At 41.1% G+C, this 16,863-nt stretch overlaps 3 protein-coding genes across 7 annotated transcripts in view; all 3 read left to right on the top strand.

Moving 5' to 3' along the window:
* Positions 1–1,938, top strand: part of dhx33 (DEAH (Asp-Glu-Ala-His) box polypeptide 33) — an 8,685-nt gene extending 6,747 nt beyond the window's left edge. For both annotated transcript variants that reach the window (XM_039777646.1, XM_039777647.1), the window contains exons 11-12: positions 1–77; positions 939–1,938. The exon at positions 1–77 is cut by the window's left edge and continues 10 nt beyond it. In XM_039777646.1, the coding sequence (XP_039633580.1) occupies positions 1–77; positions 939–1,247 (386 nt within the window). In that variant the 3' untranslated portion in view covers positions 1,248–1,938. The remainder of the gene's footprint in view (positions 78–938) is intronic.
* A 2,221-nt stretch (positions 1,939–4,159) lies between these two features.
* Positions 4,160–12,099, top strand: LOC120544092 (complement component 1, q subcomponent binding protein). Its single transcript, XM_039777648.1, has 6 exons — positions 4,160–4,547; positions 7,309–7,459; positions 7,801–7,891; positions 8,052–8,147; positions 8,280–8,405; positions 11,295–12,099. The coding sequence occupies exons 1-6, from the start codon at positions 4,295–4,297 to the stop codon at positions 11,442–11,444; spliced, it is 867 nt and encodes a 288-aa protein (XP_039633582.1). The 5' UTR covers positions 4,160–4,294; the 3' UTR covers positions 11,445–12,099.
* A 1,125-nt stretch (positions 12,100–13,224) lies between these two features.
* LOC120575713 (carbohydrate-responsive element-binding protein) overlaps positions 13,225–16,863 on the top strand; it is a 33,322-nt gene continuing 29,683 nt past the window's right edge. For 2 of the 4 annotated variants that reach the window (XM_039826549.1, XM_039826547.1), the window contains exon 1: positions 13,229–13,775. In XM_039826549.1, the coding sequence (XP_039682483.1) occupies positions 13,444–13,775 (332 nt within the window). In that variant the 5' untranslated portion in view covers positions 13,229–13,443. Of the gene's footprint in view, positions 13,776–16,863 lie in introns of all 4 variants that reach the window. The other 2 variants (XR_005642041.1, XM_039826548.1) reach the window with 2 other exon arrangements.

Below are 16,863 nucleotides of genomic sequence, written 5' to 3'. Positions count from 1 at the left end.
GGGAGAACTTTGTCAACAGCAGGAACATGGGTCTGGTGAAAGAGGTCCAGGCGCAACTCAAAGATATCTGCCTTAAGGTACACATCTGAAAATCCTAAAGAATACTGTGTATGTGAATGTTCTGTGTATGGCTTGGCAATATTATCGGACATCTAACCCTAACCCTTACCTTTTGTAACGATTAATGAAATTATGTCTTTTTCAGTCCCTCCAGAAAAACGCGATTATGCGATCGCATAATTCAATGCATAATCAGCCAAAGTTCAAAAACGCTGCACTTTCGCCGCACAAATTGCCAATTTCCAGGCAAAATATGCGGGGCTTGCATGATTTCATAATCCCCGTTGCAAAAAAGTCACATATATCTTAGCAGAAAGTTGAACATTTTTGCATTTACTTCACACAAGAGCAGCCATTTTCCCCTGTTGCCATGGGAACATTATGAAGTGACAGTGATAATTACGCGACGTGAACATCATCGAAAAGCTGGGTGTTGGGGGGGGAATCACTTTTTTTCTCTTTTTCATCAAACCACAGTTTTTGCAAGTTCCCGCAATTTCATTGCATTAAATTGCATAAATATCCCGCATATTCCATCGCAATTTTTAAGAAAACGTGCTGCATAATCAAGGATTTTTGCCCGCTACAATCACAAAAAAAACTCGCCATTTTTCTGGAAGGATTGCTTTTTAGATACATCTATGCACGAGATAAAAAATAGCAAAATCAAAGTAAAATAGGTCACATCTTTTGCAACTATCAAACTAAGTCATAATATGCCTACAAATAGACTATAAACATGTTTATGGATGCTGTTATCTCATTCCATCAGGAGGATGTTTTACAGTATGGTATGCCATTACTTGATGATTACGATTGTGTAATAGACTTCTGCGTCAGCAGCAGCTAACCTCCTGTTCTGCTTATCGATTTCCCAGCTGAATTTGAAGCTGGAGTCGTGCGGGGCGGACACAGGGAACGTTCGCCGCTGCCTCGCCCACGGGATGTTCGTCAACGCTGCGGAGCTGCAGCCCGACGGCAGCTACTTAGCTCTGGACACCCACCAGCCCGTGGCCATCCACCCCTCCTCCGTCCTGTTCCAGGGAAAGCCAGCATATGTGGTGTTCAACGAGCTGCTGCACACCTCCCGCTGCTACATGAGAGACCTGTGTTTGGTGGATGCCGACTGGCTGCTGGATGCAGCGCCAGAGTACTTTGGCCGCAAACTCCACCCGACCAAGAGCTAACCAACAGGGAAACAGGACTGGAGTAAACCTTCCTCGAATCACCCAGTGGCAATAACGCTGGAAGATGTGTTATCTTCACAAAGATGAAATTTGGGATAAAGACACTTATTGATTTTCATTTGCAAATCAGAACGGAACCTTTTCTGTGTAGTAAACTTGTCTGGATTTCACTACCTCCCAGTTGGCAAGCATTTAGCATGTGTCACTGCAGCACAAATCTGCATATCGAGGCCTCACAACTTTGACTTCCTGTAAGACTGTAATTCAGATTTTATAAATTGTGTTTCTTCTGCCTGGTAGTATTTCATCTTGCCATTTGGCCACCTGGAAGAAAGAGTATTTTTTTTTTTTTAAGTGTTGTGCATCAATTCTTTCAACGTTTGCATGCATCTTAACAACACCGATAACCTCACAGGAGCAGTTCTTCAATAAGCATCGTCTGATATGATTTATATGTTTGTTATTTCTGAAAACAAAAAACAAAACAGACTTGCTGAAATGCTACTCTCCATATGTTAATCTCACAAGATAGTGTACTTAATTGTTAAGCCACCTATCCAACACGATTCAGAAATCTATAGTAGACTGGAATGGTTCTTTTCAGTGTATTTTTGAATAATAACGACGATTTAACAGTCTTTGAAATGTTAGCTTCTCAGAAGCTAAGTAAAGCAGTCTTGTCTTAAGCTTTCCCACCATGTAGTCTGGGGTTTAAACAAAGTGGTCTTAAAGGGTTTTATATATGCAAGGGCGGTAGATTTTCTTAATCTATGAGGTTAGGTAAACACAAGAAAATATGAACATCACCAAAGTTGGAGTTAGAATATGAGGTTTTTACATGTCACAGTGACATGACTGCTTTTATAATGCCTCTACATGCAGCACTTGTCAGCCTGTGCATGCCTTTTCTCACATCTATGATTGTATCACCAGTTCCCCAAATACATGCACATCAGGAGAAGTAGCATGCCTTATTCTCCAGGTTCTACTCTTTCCTGTTGTATGTTACTCAGCCCCTACACAGACTAACCACAGACGTATGCTGACAACATATGTATGCAATGCATGGAGATTATAGCTAATGATCTGATGCCTCAGGTCTTTCTTACTTTGTAGTATGTAAATCCCACCATGTTTAGGAATAGGATGGATTCTCTTTTTTTTTTTACACTGGACTCAGGATTCTACATTATATACTGTAACCTGAATAAATTACATAAACTATTTGTAACTATTAAAAATACCGAACACCAAATGCATCTGAGGTAGAGAATTATCGGACCATGCTACAACGAGATTGTGTGGGTTTTTTTTAGTCACAAAGGAAAAGTAGACCGTTTAGGATCTGCATGTTATAAAGTTTGTAAGATTAAATGCACGCCTTTGATGAGTTTATTTTAAGTATACTTAATATGATTAGTTACATAACCACTATTGGTATCATTTCTAATAAAAATGGAGTCACTGTCCAGCAGAACAAGTCTACATGTAGCAAGTAAAGATTCAGAGGCATAGGGGGATATGGTCCCATAGTCCATATCTGTGAGTACCATATCAGATCTAAAAACTTTCAAAATTAGTGTTTTGGATACTACTACTACTACTAATTCCAGCCATTGTCATTTAGCCATATTTATATTTGCACATTTCCAAGTTATGCAGAATCGGATGAACAGACAAGTGATACTTTGGTCTGGTGTGTCGATGAATTAAACAGAGCATTGACGTGTATTTACAACTTGGTAATATGAACTGATGACAATACATTTATTTCACTGATTTGTTTTATGACAAGTGAAGTGTTGCTGTCCTGGGTTGGTTGTTTGAAAACAGCTCCATCTTCTGGCAGCAGGGCTCCATGTCTAAATGATGCAACTCATTACCCTGAGAAAATACAGAATGATGCAACCCCTTCCCTCCAGGATGTCCACGTCCACTGTAGCCAGACACTCATTTTATGTCATGGATTTAGATTTGATGGCACAGCTGATCTTGCAATGTTAGAAACAATTCTAAAATTTGTGAAATTATATAAGAGACAGCCTATTCTTGTTGTAATGATGCTGGCCTTATTTGTATTTTTGTGTCCTGTCGTCTCCCAAACCTGTCGGTTTCCGAACCTTTTCACGTGAAGGACTGCTAAACTGATACAAATGAGACCACGGACCCCCCCCCATTGATAAGATTTTGTCCCAGGGTCCCCCATCTGACAGGATTTTTGCTTTTACATGTGTTTCTACAGAAAGTGTGTAAAACCCATGATCAAAATAGTCATCCATTCAGAAATCAGAAAAAGGGTTTATTACCAAAGTTACAGTTACGAGGAATTTGCCTTGGTGGTTGGTGCATACATAAACAAACAAACATATTTAACATTAACATGAAATAAACAATAATTACAGAAACAAATATGTACAAAATAGCTGTTTATCATAAGAAAAAGGAGGCTGAATGGATTGAGTGCAGTGGATTCTGTCATTTTATGGATGGAATTATAGTGAAAATAATGTATTCCCCTTTTGCTGGGGACCCCCTGGAGCCCCCTCAAGGACCCCTGAGAGTCCCCGGAACCCACTTTGAAAACCACTGCTCTAGTAGACAGATGCTGCATTTACTTTTTATGATAGAGGGAGGGGTCTTATAATACATTCATGGGAGAGACATACATAAAACAGGTAACCTTCTTTATCAAGCCACAGGGGGCGCTGTAGGATAGGTTGTGACCATGTGACCGATTGTGATCGTGACATCATCACCTGGCTGTAACTTTAATAAAAATATAAAATTTTCTTTACATTATACTACTTGTTCAAATAGCTGTGGTCGTATTTAATATTCTCTAAAGACAGGCAAAATATTTGTTTTATTTGTTTCGTTTTCAAAGTAGTATTTCCGGTGTAAAGGTCATATTACGATAGGTCAGGGTGTCCTTCCACACGTGTTTGCTGTAAGCTTCCAGAAGAAGCAGTAACGGGTAGTTAGCCGGTTGTTGGGCTCTGTCAAACTAATTTATTTGTCGTTACGCGCCTTAATATTTTCATACAGTCATGCTAAAGTCAGTTGTCCGTGCGGTGGGAGCCGCTGTTCGCCTTTCTTCAGCCACCACGTCCACAGCCAGAGCTCTGCCACTCAGCTGCCTGACACTGCGCTCTCCAAGTTCGGCAACAACGCGGCCCTTCACCCGGTCTCTCTGGATGCTGAATAACAACGGAGCCTCGTCAGGGTACCGGCCAAAACTGTTTAGTTCAAAAATGTTGAATCCCTCGGTATCGTGTGGATGTGGAGGACTGCACACAGAAGGTAACCGACATAAGAACGTTATAGCTTGCTTCGTATATCAGGCAATATTAACTTAACGTTAGCTACAGCGTGAGAGAAACGCGTAGCTAGCTGTGTGTAACGTTAGAGAAGACCTTACGCCAAAATGTCAATCATTTAACCGTGAGTTTTTAATTTTTAAAGAGACTTAGCTAACCCCTTGAACGCAACACTTTAGCCTGTCAGAAACGTCAACGCTTTTACGAACCACACAATTACGTGTGCATCCTCTCTCTGTAAGCAGTTAATTTAGCATTCACCTTGAAAGACAGCTATGCCTGTCACCCCCGGAACAATAGTAACGTTTACACGATAACTGGCAAAATAGGAAAATTAAAAACTCAAAGAAGTCTTGTCAGTGGCATGTGTGAAATAGCACGAATATTCAGGTTGAGGTTAAAAGGTCATTCGCTGGAAGATGAATGAGAAGTGACGTGAAGCATGTTGGACCTCCATCTTTGTATTAACAATTGTGTTCTATAACGTTAGTGTTTGAAACCTCCTCATACATGTCGCTGGTTGTGATCGTTTATAATAATTGTGGTGTATTGGTACTTCTGCACGTTACTGGACTGTTTTACAGGTTTACACTTGAATACGGTTTCTATAAGAAGAGAATATAACGAGACATGCGATATAATAAACTAATGTAACACACGATACAAATGATTTATTCTCTATTCATTTATGGTAAAGCATTGAATAGTAAGAGTCACACAACTAAACTCAGCAAAAGAAGAAACGTCCCTTTTTCAGGGCACTGTATTTATATAAGAGAATACTGTATAATAAATATAAGATACTTTTGTAAAAATCAAAATAATTTTAGAGATCTTCATTGTGAAGGGTTTAAACAATGTTTTCCATGCTTGTTCAATGAACCGTAAACAATGAATGAACATGCACCTGTTGAACGGTCGAAAAGACAAGAACAGCTTGCAGGCGGTAGGCAGTTAAATTGTTTTGACTTCGGGTCAAATTGACCCGTTTTAAAATTTGTTTTATATCATAAAATATGGGACGTAGAAATAAGAGCTGAAAATGTGTAGAAGAAAAATTTTACAATTTTTAAAACGTTGGAAGAAGCAAAAACAAACTGAAAAAAAGATGTCAAAAACGTTGATGGGAAGACAACACAAGGGTTAAGGTCACCGTTAAAAGAAAATGAGGAAAGTAAAGAGACCTTTCTACAGACTGAAAAAACACCAAAAGAAAGACGCCCAGGTGTCCCTGCTAATCGGCGTGAACGTACCTTAGACATGGTGCATGACGACAGCAGATGTGGCCAGGGCAATACATTGCAATGTCCCTACTGTGAGACGCTTAAGACAGCGCTACAGGGAGACAGGAAGCACAGCTGATCTTCCTCGCAGTGGCAGACCACGTGTAACAACACCTGCATAGGATCTAGAGGTGTGAATCTTCACTGATCTTTCGATTACGATTATCATGTCTTCGATTCGATGCATCATGATGCGTCAAATACATTTTTCTATTCAAGCCTTGCAGGATATTTAATTCGTAGCTTTTCAAGCTTCAAAAACAAAACATTCTGCAGTGCTCTAATACTAAATAAATTGGATACATAAAACTACACCACTGAGCACATGGCACTTCCTGAATGTGAAAAACATAACAATAAATGTTGTTAGGCCTACATTAAATTGTAAACGGAAATAATCGATTATGGCCTGACCGATTATCGATGCAGCATCGTCCATGTCCCCGATTCGATGCATCGATTATTTGATTAATTTCAACACCTCTCATAGGATCGGTACATCCCAATATCACACCTGCGGGACAGGTACAGGATGGCAACAACAACCATAAGAACTGGCCAGTCTGGTGCAGTACATGAGGAGGAGATGCACTGCAGTACTTAATGCAGCTGGTGGTCACATCACATATTGAGGGCTACTTTTGATTTATTTTTATTCAGGGACACATTATTCCATTTCTGTTAGTCACGTGTGTGAAAATTGTTCCGTTTATGTCTTAGTTGTTAAATCTTTTAATGTTAACTTTTCTTAAACTATAAAAGCCGTTGAAAGAGACAGGACGTTTCTTTTTTTTCTGCTGAGTACATATCAAATGATTCACATTAAACACTAAACACTTTATTTACAATGAAGTCACAAAATATATAGCCTACTTATTGCACATTAATTGGCGCACACAACCTCCTATACAGCCAGCAAGACAAGACAGCAGACAAAAACTACAAAACTAAAGAGCCAATATACCATTTAGCCACTCCAAGTAGCTGATTGGCTCCTGACATTCTAATACACATGCTGTCAAATCAAATTGAGGGGGCTGCTGTGCTTGAACCATGTCAACTGCAAACATTCTTAACAAATTGCAATTACACAGTCCAATTATTTAACATGTATCAAACAGTGTTAATTATCAGCCTGTGCATATCCTGTTAAACAGTTGAATTTTCTTTATGCAGTAAAGTTGTCAAAGGGAAATAAGCGCTCTTGGGATTAACTTGTCAAACCAAGGGCAGCAGTGAAGCCTTGTTGTAGCAGTGAAACCTTGTTGTAGGCATGCCAGCTGGAGAGTGAGAGGGAAGGTTGCCTTGAAAGCTTTCTGCAAGCCGTTAGAAACCAGTTACCCGGGCTAAAGCGAAGCTAATGGGACTTGCATTGCAGTTGATGCAGGATAAGAAAGATTGAATTTTACCACCACGCACATTTTGTCATAATTGCATAACCTTGTTCTACCTTTACAACAGGTGACAAAGCATTTGGCGATTTCCTGTCTGATGAAATCAAAGAGGAGAGGAAGATCCAGAAAAGCAAAGTCCTTCCTAAGATGTCTGGAGGATGGGAACTGGAGATGAACGGCACCGAGGCCAAACTCACGAGGAACGTTGCTGGAGAAAAGTAAGGCTGGCGCTCTTGGTGATTAGCCAGTCCCTGTTGACGCATGGACACACTAATGAGCTCTTGTTCAATTCACTTTTATTTATAGTGTCAAATCACAACAGGAGTTATCTCAGGACACTTTACAGATAGAGTAGGTCTATACCAAACTCTATAATTTACAAAGACTCAACAATTCCCCCACGAGCAAGCATTTGGTGCAACAGTGGCGAGGCTAACTTCCTTTTTACAGGCAGAAACCTCCGACAGACCCTGGCTCTTGGTAGGCGGCCATTTGCCGCTGCCGGTTGGGACACAGAGACACTGATACAGATGTTATGTTTTCTTTTCTTTTTTATCAGAATCACGGTCACATTCAATGTCAATAACAGCATTCCTCCTAACTTTGAGGAAGAGGCAGAACAAGGACAGCAGAAGTCAGCGGAAGAAGAGGTGAGTTCCACCAAAACCTGTTTTGTGGTTTAAAAGATGTCTTTGAGATGTAAGCATGTCATGACTGCAGTGCCCTGGATAATTGTCTTAAAAACACAAAATGACTGAAATTAAAATGTAAACATTGTAATGATTATAACTTGGTTTTTTTTCTTTACAGGCAGACATTGTGTCAACACCCAACTTTGTTGTTGATGTAACAAAACAGGGTGCAAAACATTCCTTGGTGTTTGACTGCCATTTTCCTGAAGACGAGGTAAGCACAGACTGCGTACGTTCACACCGACGTTAACATATCGGACGTAAAATATTGACGGCAGCGGCGTGTCTCTGACCTTGCACTCTGACAGTTTGAGTTTAATAGAAAAGCTGCATTTGCATTTTATAGATGAGTCATGGGGAAGGAGAAGAGGAAAGCGACATCTTTGCCATTCGTGAGGTCAGTTTCCAACCTGAGGGAGACTCGGAGTGGAAGGAGACCAGCTATACACTCAACACAGACTCTCTGGACTGGGTAAGATTTGAGACAGTGTACAGTGTGTATATATAACTTTATTTATATAGCACTTTTTTTTTTTTTTTTCTTTTCTCTAAACGCACAGTTACAAAGTGCTAAACATATAGGATAATAATGCACTTACAGTAAACGGAATAATAACTTAAAGGGGAACTTCGATATTGTTCAAACTGGACCCTATCTTTCCGTGTTTTAGTGTGTAAGTGAATAATGGGGACACTTTTTCAAGTCGGTCCAGTATTGGGCGATAACCCTGCAGCCTGTAGCCGCAAAACGAGCTGCAATGTAATCCTTTGAAACCGTCGATTTACGTCCACCAAAAGAGCTGCTTTTGCCACCGAAAGGCTCCCGGTTGTTGTTATAACTGCCTGGATTCCACCAGCCACAGATGCGCTGCGTTCCGGCTGCACGGTGCACAAAACCACGGGAGCGTCTCAGAAGCAGAGCGTCTTGCCCGCCTTACTTGCAGATTTCATTGTTTTGGTCATTTTTACTGGATATTTGTACTTCTACCCTAACAGTAAGTAGTCTACATACAGTGCTAAGCATAAGTGAATACACCCATGCTAAAGTTGACTAAAAAGAGGAATAAAAAATCATCTTTTGGAAATTGATCTTAATGCCTTCATTAAAAAAAACAAAAAAACCCGGAAAAATCCATCTTTTTTTAAGGACACCAATTTTCTTTGTGAATGAATAATATATCGTAAGTAAATACATGTTCTTCCTTAAAATACAGGGGGCATAAGTATAGACACCCCTATGTTAAATTCCCATAGAGGCAGGCAGATGTTTATTTTTAAAGGCCAGTTATTTCATGGATCCAGGATACTTTGCATCCTGATAAAGTTCCCTTGGCCTTTGGAATTAAAATTGCCCCCCCACATCATCACATACCCTTCAACATACCTAGAGATTGGCATGGTTTTACTTTAGTTAGCCTAATAGCTGGTTTGATTTGCATTGAGAGATGATCTTATGGAAAGTACCCCACGCCAATCTCTAGGTATAGTGAAGGGTATGTGATGATGTGGGGCTATTTTAATTCCAAAAGCCAAGGGAACTTTAACAGGATGGCTCACGTGCCCGCTCGCGGTGTGAAGCGCGTGTCCGCGCTATTCCCCCGACATGCACGCTACAATCCCAGCTGATAGACGCCTTTTTGTACACGCTCTGAAACGGTCGTAAAAATATCCCCCTTTCTCTGTAGTCTACCGTTAACTAGCTACCGTAAATGTAGGCTACTTTTAAAATTGCATATTTTCTCTCTGGGCTCACCAAAACTGACGTGAAAGCATATTAACCATTCACTGACTGCACGTGATCACTAGTAAACATTACACTTACTCTGCTAGTCTATCGTTCAGGACAAGAGCCTGTAGCCTGGTGGTGGGGGAGGCAGGACAGCCTCCCCAAATTGTCTGCCCTTTCAAACTCATACCTGGGTGTGTACAGACCTCTTGGACACCCCCTGAGAGAGGTTTCTTCTGTGCAGGACATGCCATAAGTCAGGAGAGGTGTAGTATCTTGCCAGAGAAGGCAGATATGGTCATTTTTCTGCAAAAGAACGGCTAAAGTTTGAAGCTGGTTGGCATACCAACTCAACATTTATTTTGTTGTTAATAGTGGAACTGTTATTTGTTAAATTATTGTAGCTGTGTGTTAGGTGACTTAGGTTTACTTATTACATATTTAAGTACTTTAAAACATTATTATCTTAATTCAGTGTAACTACTTCAGCATGTAAATAATGCACCAAAAATACAAATGTTAGCAAGGGCGTTCAGCAATCGCTATTATATCAAATCAACAGCCACGTGCAATTTAGCTAGCAGGTGAAGAATACAAACAATGACATCACCAGCTAACAATCAACTGACAACATAAGTTATACGACTTATAGTTCTCAAGGACGTACACACACCATCTCAACTGGCTTATCATCCGGACAGCGTCTCTTTTTCCATTCTCCCTTTTTCTGCCGAGTGACGCCCGTGCCCGCTCGCGGTGTGAAGCGCGTGCTCACGCTATTCTCCGACATGCACTCTAACAATGCAGCCCTATTTCTGATACTGTGGGGGGCAGAAATGTTGCCGTGGGGGGCCTGCACGGTCAAATCAACATGGAGGAAACCCTGTATACGATTGGGAGTCTGCACACAGTGTTTATTTAAAAAATTGATTGGATGCTCTTGCCCTTCCACTTCCTGGCCGGCCTGTGCAATGCCCCGCGGCTTTGTCAGAAATAGACCCAGCACGTAATTTGAGCAGAGCAGAACAGAGCGGAGAGCTGTGTCTGGGACGCTTTTCGGGACACGCTGCGTCTCGCCTGGTAGAATCCCAAGCATTGTCTTGAGTGGCCGCATTTGCTTATGGTGCCTGTGGCGCCGCCAGAATGCAGCACAGACGCACATAGTAGAATTTAGGGGTAAGTGTCTGACAACATTACGGAGAGGACCCTACAGAGAAGTTAGATTTTCACTTGATCCGGTCTGTTTGTAATCGTGTCTGAACCAAGTCTCGCTCATGGATAAGCAAGAGGTGACTCTGTTTCCGCAGGGCAACGGAATGAGAGTTGGAAAGAGGCGAAGCCAGGAAGAGTTTGTGTTCAGAAAGCGTAGCTGAGTGTTCTCTAAAACATTTTCACTGACATGGCTGAATATTTAGATGATTTTGTGGCTGCAGGGCTCTCACTCAATACTGGACCAATTTCAAAAAAATGTTGTCCCCATTAGTCACTGAAAAACATGGGCAAATATGGTCGAGGTTGAAAAGTTCTCAAGTTCCGGTTGAACACTAATGATAACCGTTAATGAAGCTGATGATAGCTGCGTTTTTAATATGGGTCATTTTAACTGATGCCAACTTAATTGCTGTTGTTTCTCAGGCTCTGTATGACCACCTGATGGACTTCCTGGCTGACCGGGGGATTGACAACACCTTTGCTGATGAACTGACTGAGCTGAGCACCGCCGTCGAGCATCAAGAGTACATCAAGTTCCTGGAAGACCTCCAAGGCTTCATCAAATGTAACTAATGTTAGATTTAAGCTAAATTTCACTTTTCCGCTATACCCATCCTGGCAAAGTTGGAGGTATGGCATTAACGATAAGATGAAAGCGAATGTTGCAGCACTGATCGACTGATGCCTTTGGCACTCTAAAGAGACTGATGAGTACTTGCTTAAGTGTCTGTGACATTGAGCCCTGTTGCCAGCAAATGTCTTCTTTATTAAAATGTGACTTTATTTTTCTGTAACTTAAATTATATAGTTTAAATCAAATAATGAAGGTCACGACTGTGCAGAAACCATCAACATAAGAATTGTCTCTTAATTGTAGAGTTCCCGTTTTAACTGCAGCGGTATGATATGATCCAGTCAGTATTTGTGAATGTCCAGCTATCCTAAAGCCAATAAATGGGCACCTTGTCAAGATGTGAACTCAAAACAAAAAATTCCACGAAATGTTAACGGTTTACACAATCAGTCCTCACTTCAACAAATGTGACATTTTCTTTGTTTAAAGCTGGAGTCTTACTTCTAGCTGGCTTAGCAAGGGAGTTGATGTTGACGCCTAGTGATCGGACTCTGTCAGACTATAATATGTGAAGTCTATATTTGAATGGCATACATGTGGATGTCTACAGAGAGAATGAAAGATCAGTGTTCAATAAAACTGTTTCATATTATATCATATATTTTATGTATTTCTTTATGCCAAGAATATCAGTCAGTTACATCAGTTGTTACTTCTGATGCAGATTCTAGCAAATTGAACATGTAGCTGGACTTGACTGGCCTTCTTTTGACTGAAAGTACTGCCAAACAACACTTTGAGTTCCATTTCCACTTCCTCCCAGCCTACTGCATTGAGCGGTCCACCTACCTAAACGCCTTCCCATAATCAACGGCGGCGTCATTACGTCGACCAGCGTAGCGCAAGCATAGGGTTCGGTTCGGTGGAAAAAAAATTCTAAGGTTCGGCAGAAACTTAACACCGTCAAAAAGCCCAATATTCGGCCGAATCCTGGATTCGGTGCATCCCTACTAAAAAGGAAAGGATAAATTCCGCACCACTGAATTAGTTCTCATCTCCAGACTCAATCAAATATAGTACCATGAAAACCAGCATTGTGTATATCATTTATCACATAAGTAATACAGTGTCTTCCAAATTAAGATCCTTTTCATATTAAGTATTTTTTTTTTTCTACAAATTTCCCTCTTTGTGTGCTCAGACAGTGATTCTCTGTTGAGCTGTAGTCGGGGGACAGTAGCATTTTGTAATAAAGATTTCGAAAGATACTTTAATTTATTTACATGCCGCTGAAGCCTCACGTTCAGTTTAGATATTGGAATATATATTTTTACACAGAGAGAGGACTGTGGGTTTTGTCACTAGTAAGCACATTAAGAGAGGAAGTCTTAATGGCCTGTATGAACAGGGAACATATTTCCCGCCAGGCAAGCAAAACCTGTTTCAATGTCCACATGGGCACCTGACTGTGTTAACCATAGACTGTATTAACCTATCCTTCAAGAACCGTATTAATGTAGTCTGTTACTTTGCACATTTGGCTACTTGACATGTAAATGCTATCCTAGCTAATCCTAGCCTACTATGTATATTTACTTGAATATTCTATAAGAATTTTTGTTATACTTGAAAATATTACATAGTAAGTATGAAGTCCTTTTTTTGAGTATTTCATAGACCTTAATAGTAAAGAGATTTCCTCTAAGGATTGGTCTATTAATAATTACCGTCTCCAGTGATTGGTGGAACGAAGGACTTTACCACCATAGGAAGTTGACCCAATGATAGTATGCTGTTACACAACAGTCCACGCATATTGTCCAGAGCTGTGCAGTTGAAGGAGACAGTTGTCTCTCAGCTGACAGATGAGGGACCTCGGTGCTGTTAGCAAGCGGCACTTCTTTCAGGAGGTATTGGAGTATCTGAAGAAGAGGAGGGGTCAGCTGAGGAGAAAGTTAACCGTTTTGGCGGACACTCGACACTGAATGTAAACGCACCATGGCGGGCAAAGGAAGAGTTTGTTCCGCCGGACAGAGCCAGCTCCAGGACTCCTCAGACTCTGACTCGGAGGCTCGCGTGGCAAGTACCGGGCCGTTCGCCGGCTCCTTCCCCTGCACCCAGGTCATCCACAGCGGACACTTCATGGTGTCGTCCCCCCACAGCGACTCGGCGCCGCGCGGGAGGAACAGCGGTGGGTCCACGAGATATGACTTCGACACGGTGAACAGGACGTGGTGCCAGACGTACCGGTACGGCCCGCAAAGCTCCGGGAGCCTGAGCATCGACCCCACTCTGACCCGCCTGTTTGACTGCATGTCCCTGGCCTACAGGTGGGTCCCTATTGTCTAACGCTAGTCAGCGACAGGAGGATAAACCCACCTCAGAGCAGTTCATCTTTTAAATATGCAAATGTCCTCTCTATAATTAGTCTAGTTAGTAGAACCACCTTTTTATTTCCACGTTCATCCCTTTCATTTCAGATAGCATTTTAATTTGCAGGAAGACATCTGCTTTCATGCATCATGAGAAAGTGGGAATCTTAGAAGCCAGTCATTTTCCTATTATTAAAGAGTTACATTAGAGTTATTATAAAGTACAAGTCAATAGTAAATATTGAACCTGCAGGCTATAATTCACATTTCTTTCCCTCTGCAGTCATCTCCCTCTGTAGTTCATAATTTAATTTTATGAGCCACCCATTGTGTACACCAAGAGCTTCAACAGGTTGTGCTCTTTTTAAAACTGTTAGCTAGGGGTTGGGTTGTAATGTGAGTGTAGGAAGAGGGATTTTGCTGTCTCTTGTGCAACCGCTTGGAAAATCTTCACTGAAAACTGGACTTTGATTCTAGTTGGCAGCGTTGGGAAGGTTGCAGTGTAACTGAGGGGAAAGGAAAGAATAACCTGTCATGATGCCTCTGGCTGTGCTTTACACCATGCGTATTATTAGGTTAAGTGTTCATTATTATAATTCATTACACACAGACCTTGTCAATTGAGAGTTATAACTTCCAAATGGGTATTTTAGTGTTTTCCACTGATATTGTCAAAGAACAAGCATATGTTTTATTTTATTTTTTTTAAATTGATTTGTTTTTTTGTGATTTAAAAGAAGTGTGCTTTATAACTTTAGCCCTGTTTTAATGTGTTCTTAAGAGCTGCCATCAACCTTTGGCCTAAAGAAGATGTTTTTCCTGATTCTGTGCCAATTTGGTATTTTTTTTATAGTTTGATGATACTTGCACAATAAACCTTAAGCCAGGCGTGGTTACCAGTACAGTACAACAGCCCACAGTACTTACATTTCCATGTAGGGCTTTCACATTAAGGACATGAAGAACTTGAAGAACTCTGTACTGTGTTTTTTATTTAAGTGTCGCATGGAAAGTATATACAGTATTATGTGTAGCAAGGAGACCGTGTTAGTGCAAAGTACTGCCCCGCTGCACAGTATTTATCATTAACCAGACTGGTGCTAATTGGTTCTTCTCCTAATAAGTGTTTCCCGTAATTTGCGGTCTGTGCTGTTGTGGAGTGTGTGACATGCAGCGTTTTTCACTCCCATTAAAAGCATGTTGAAAATGATTCCCCAGGCTTCCTAGCAACGCCCTGAGCACCTGACATTAGGAGGCCCTCTCTCAGCACTCGTCAGGCTGAGGGACACTGGGAAACGCGCAAACAGCCCGACAGTGTGCTGGGGAGTAAGCTGATTGGGTACTATTAGTCAAAATCGGGACAGATTTCCAACAGGGGTGAGGCGGCGGGGGTACTGAACATTTTCCACCGTGTCAACTTCAATCTAAAGAGTATCTAGTTGAGCTGCAAAGATGAATCTGTTAGTTGTCAACTATTAAATTAATCGCTAACTATTTTGATAATTTGATTAGTTGCTTGGAGTCATTTTGATGAAAAAAAATTCTCTTTTTCCATCTTCTGAAATGTGAATATTTTCTGTTTTTTTTCGCTCCTCTGTGACAGTAAACTGAATATCTTTGAGTTGTGGACAAAACAAGACATTTGAGGATGCCATCTTGGGCTTTGGGAAACACTCATCGACATTTTTCACCATTTTCTGACGTTTTATAGACCATACAACTAATCCATTAATCTACAGGTTTATCGAGCATGTAAATGTAGTCGTTAGTTGCAGCACTGATCTTCACTTCCCATTGTTTTTGTTCCTCTCATGGAAACAGGCACATTTTATAATCAAACCATAAATGATTTGTTATATTACATTATTACTGACAGATATTGATATTACCCTTGAAATCATTATCCAAGGAATTACACAGTTTGACACCACATACTGAAATACACATTTGCTTTAAAGATGTTTGTGCATACTGATATTTCAAATAAAATTACCTTCTATGATCCTCATTTTTCTGAACTAAAAACAAACTAATCATAGTAATACTCTGCTTTTTGCCTTACACATCCCCAACGAAGTCTGTAATTCAACAAGGTCTTTAAGTTGAATGAATCCTGAGTTGATAAACATTGGTGCATCGGTGTGTACTCTGTAATCCACTTTATGTAGAATTCGTACTGCTCTATTCTGTAAAATGAACAATGGCTCTATGTTAGTTGCGTATGTGTGTGTCCCCACCATACACACTTCTCTAGTATCTCCGTCATTTATCTCAGTAATCCAGTCATTTCTGGAAGTCCGTCTGTTAGGGGTGCATGATGTATCGACTCAATATCGTTCTCGCGATATGGCGCTGCGCAATATTATATCGAGAGTGTCGCGATAAGTATGCAATATTTAGTTTATTTTGTGGAAGGCTGCGTCCCGTCCGTTGGCTGTGTGGCTTAGTTGTGTTTGATTTAGAGCCCGCTTGAAACGCTGTAATGATCATGTTTCATTGGCCAGTTACCGTGCACTTGCACAGGTTAGTGCACGTCAGCACCTACGTGACAAACCCAATGGAGCGTACCACATGTCCACTACGTGACAAACACTATGGAGCGTACCACATGTCCACTACGTGACAAACATTATGGAGTGTACCACATGTCCACTACGTGACAAACACTGGAGCATACCACATGTCCACTACGTGACAAACATTATGGAGTGTACCACATGTCCACTACGTGACAAACACTATGGAGCATACCACGGGTCCACTATGTGACAAACACTATGGAGCGTACCACATGTCCACTACGTGACAAACACTATGGAGCGTACCACATGTCCACTACGTGACAAACACTATGGAGCGTACCACATGTCCACTACGTGACAAACATTATGGAGCGTACCACATGTCCACTACGTGACAAACACTATGGAGCGTACCACATGTCCACTACGTGACAAACACTATGGAGCATACCACATGTCCACTACGTGACAAACCCAATGGAGCGTACCACATGTCCACTACGCGACAAACACTATGGAGCATA

Source organism: Perca fluviatilis, chromosome 16 (assembly GCF_010015445.1).
Source record: "Perca fluviatilis chromosome 16, GENO_Pfluv_1.0, whole genome shotgun sequence".
NCBI classification, from domain to species: Eukaryota; Metazoa; Chordata; class Actinopteri; order Perciformes; family Percidae; genus Perca; species Perca fluviatilis.
The sequence above is the reverse complement of the archived record's forward strand: the minus strand, read 5'-3'. Positions and strand labels throughout refer to the sequence as shown.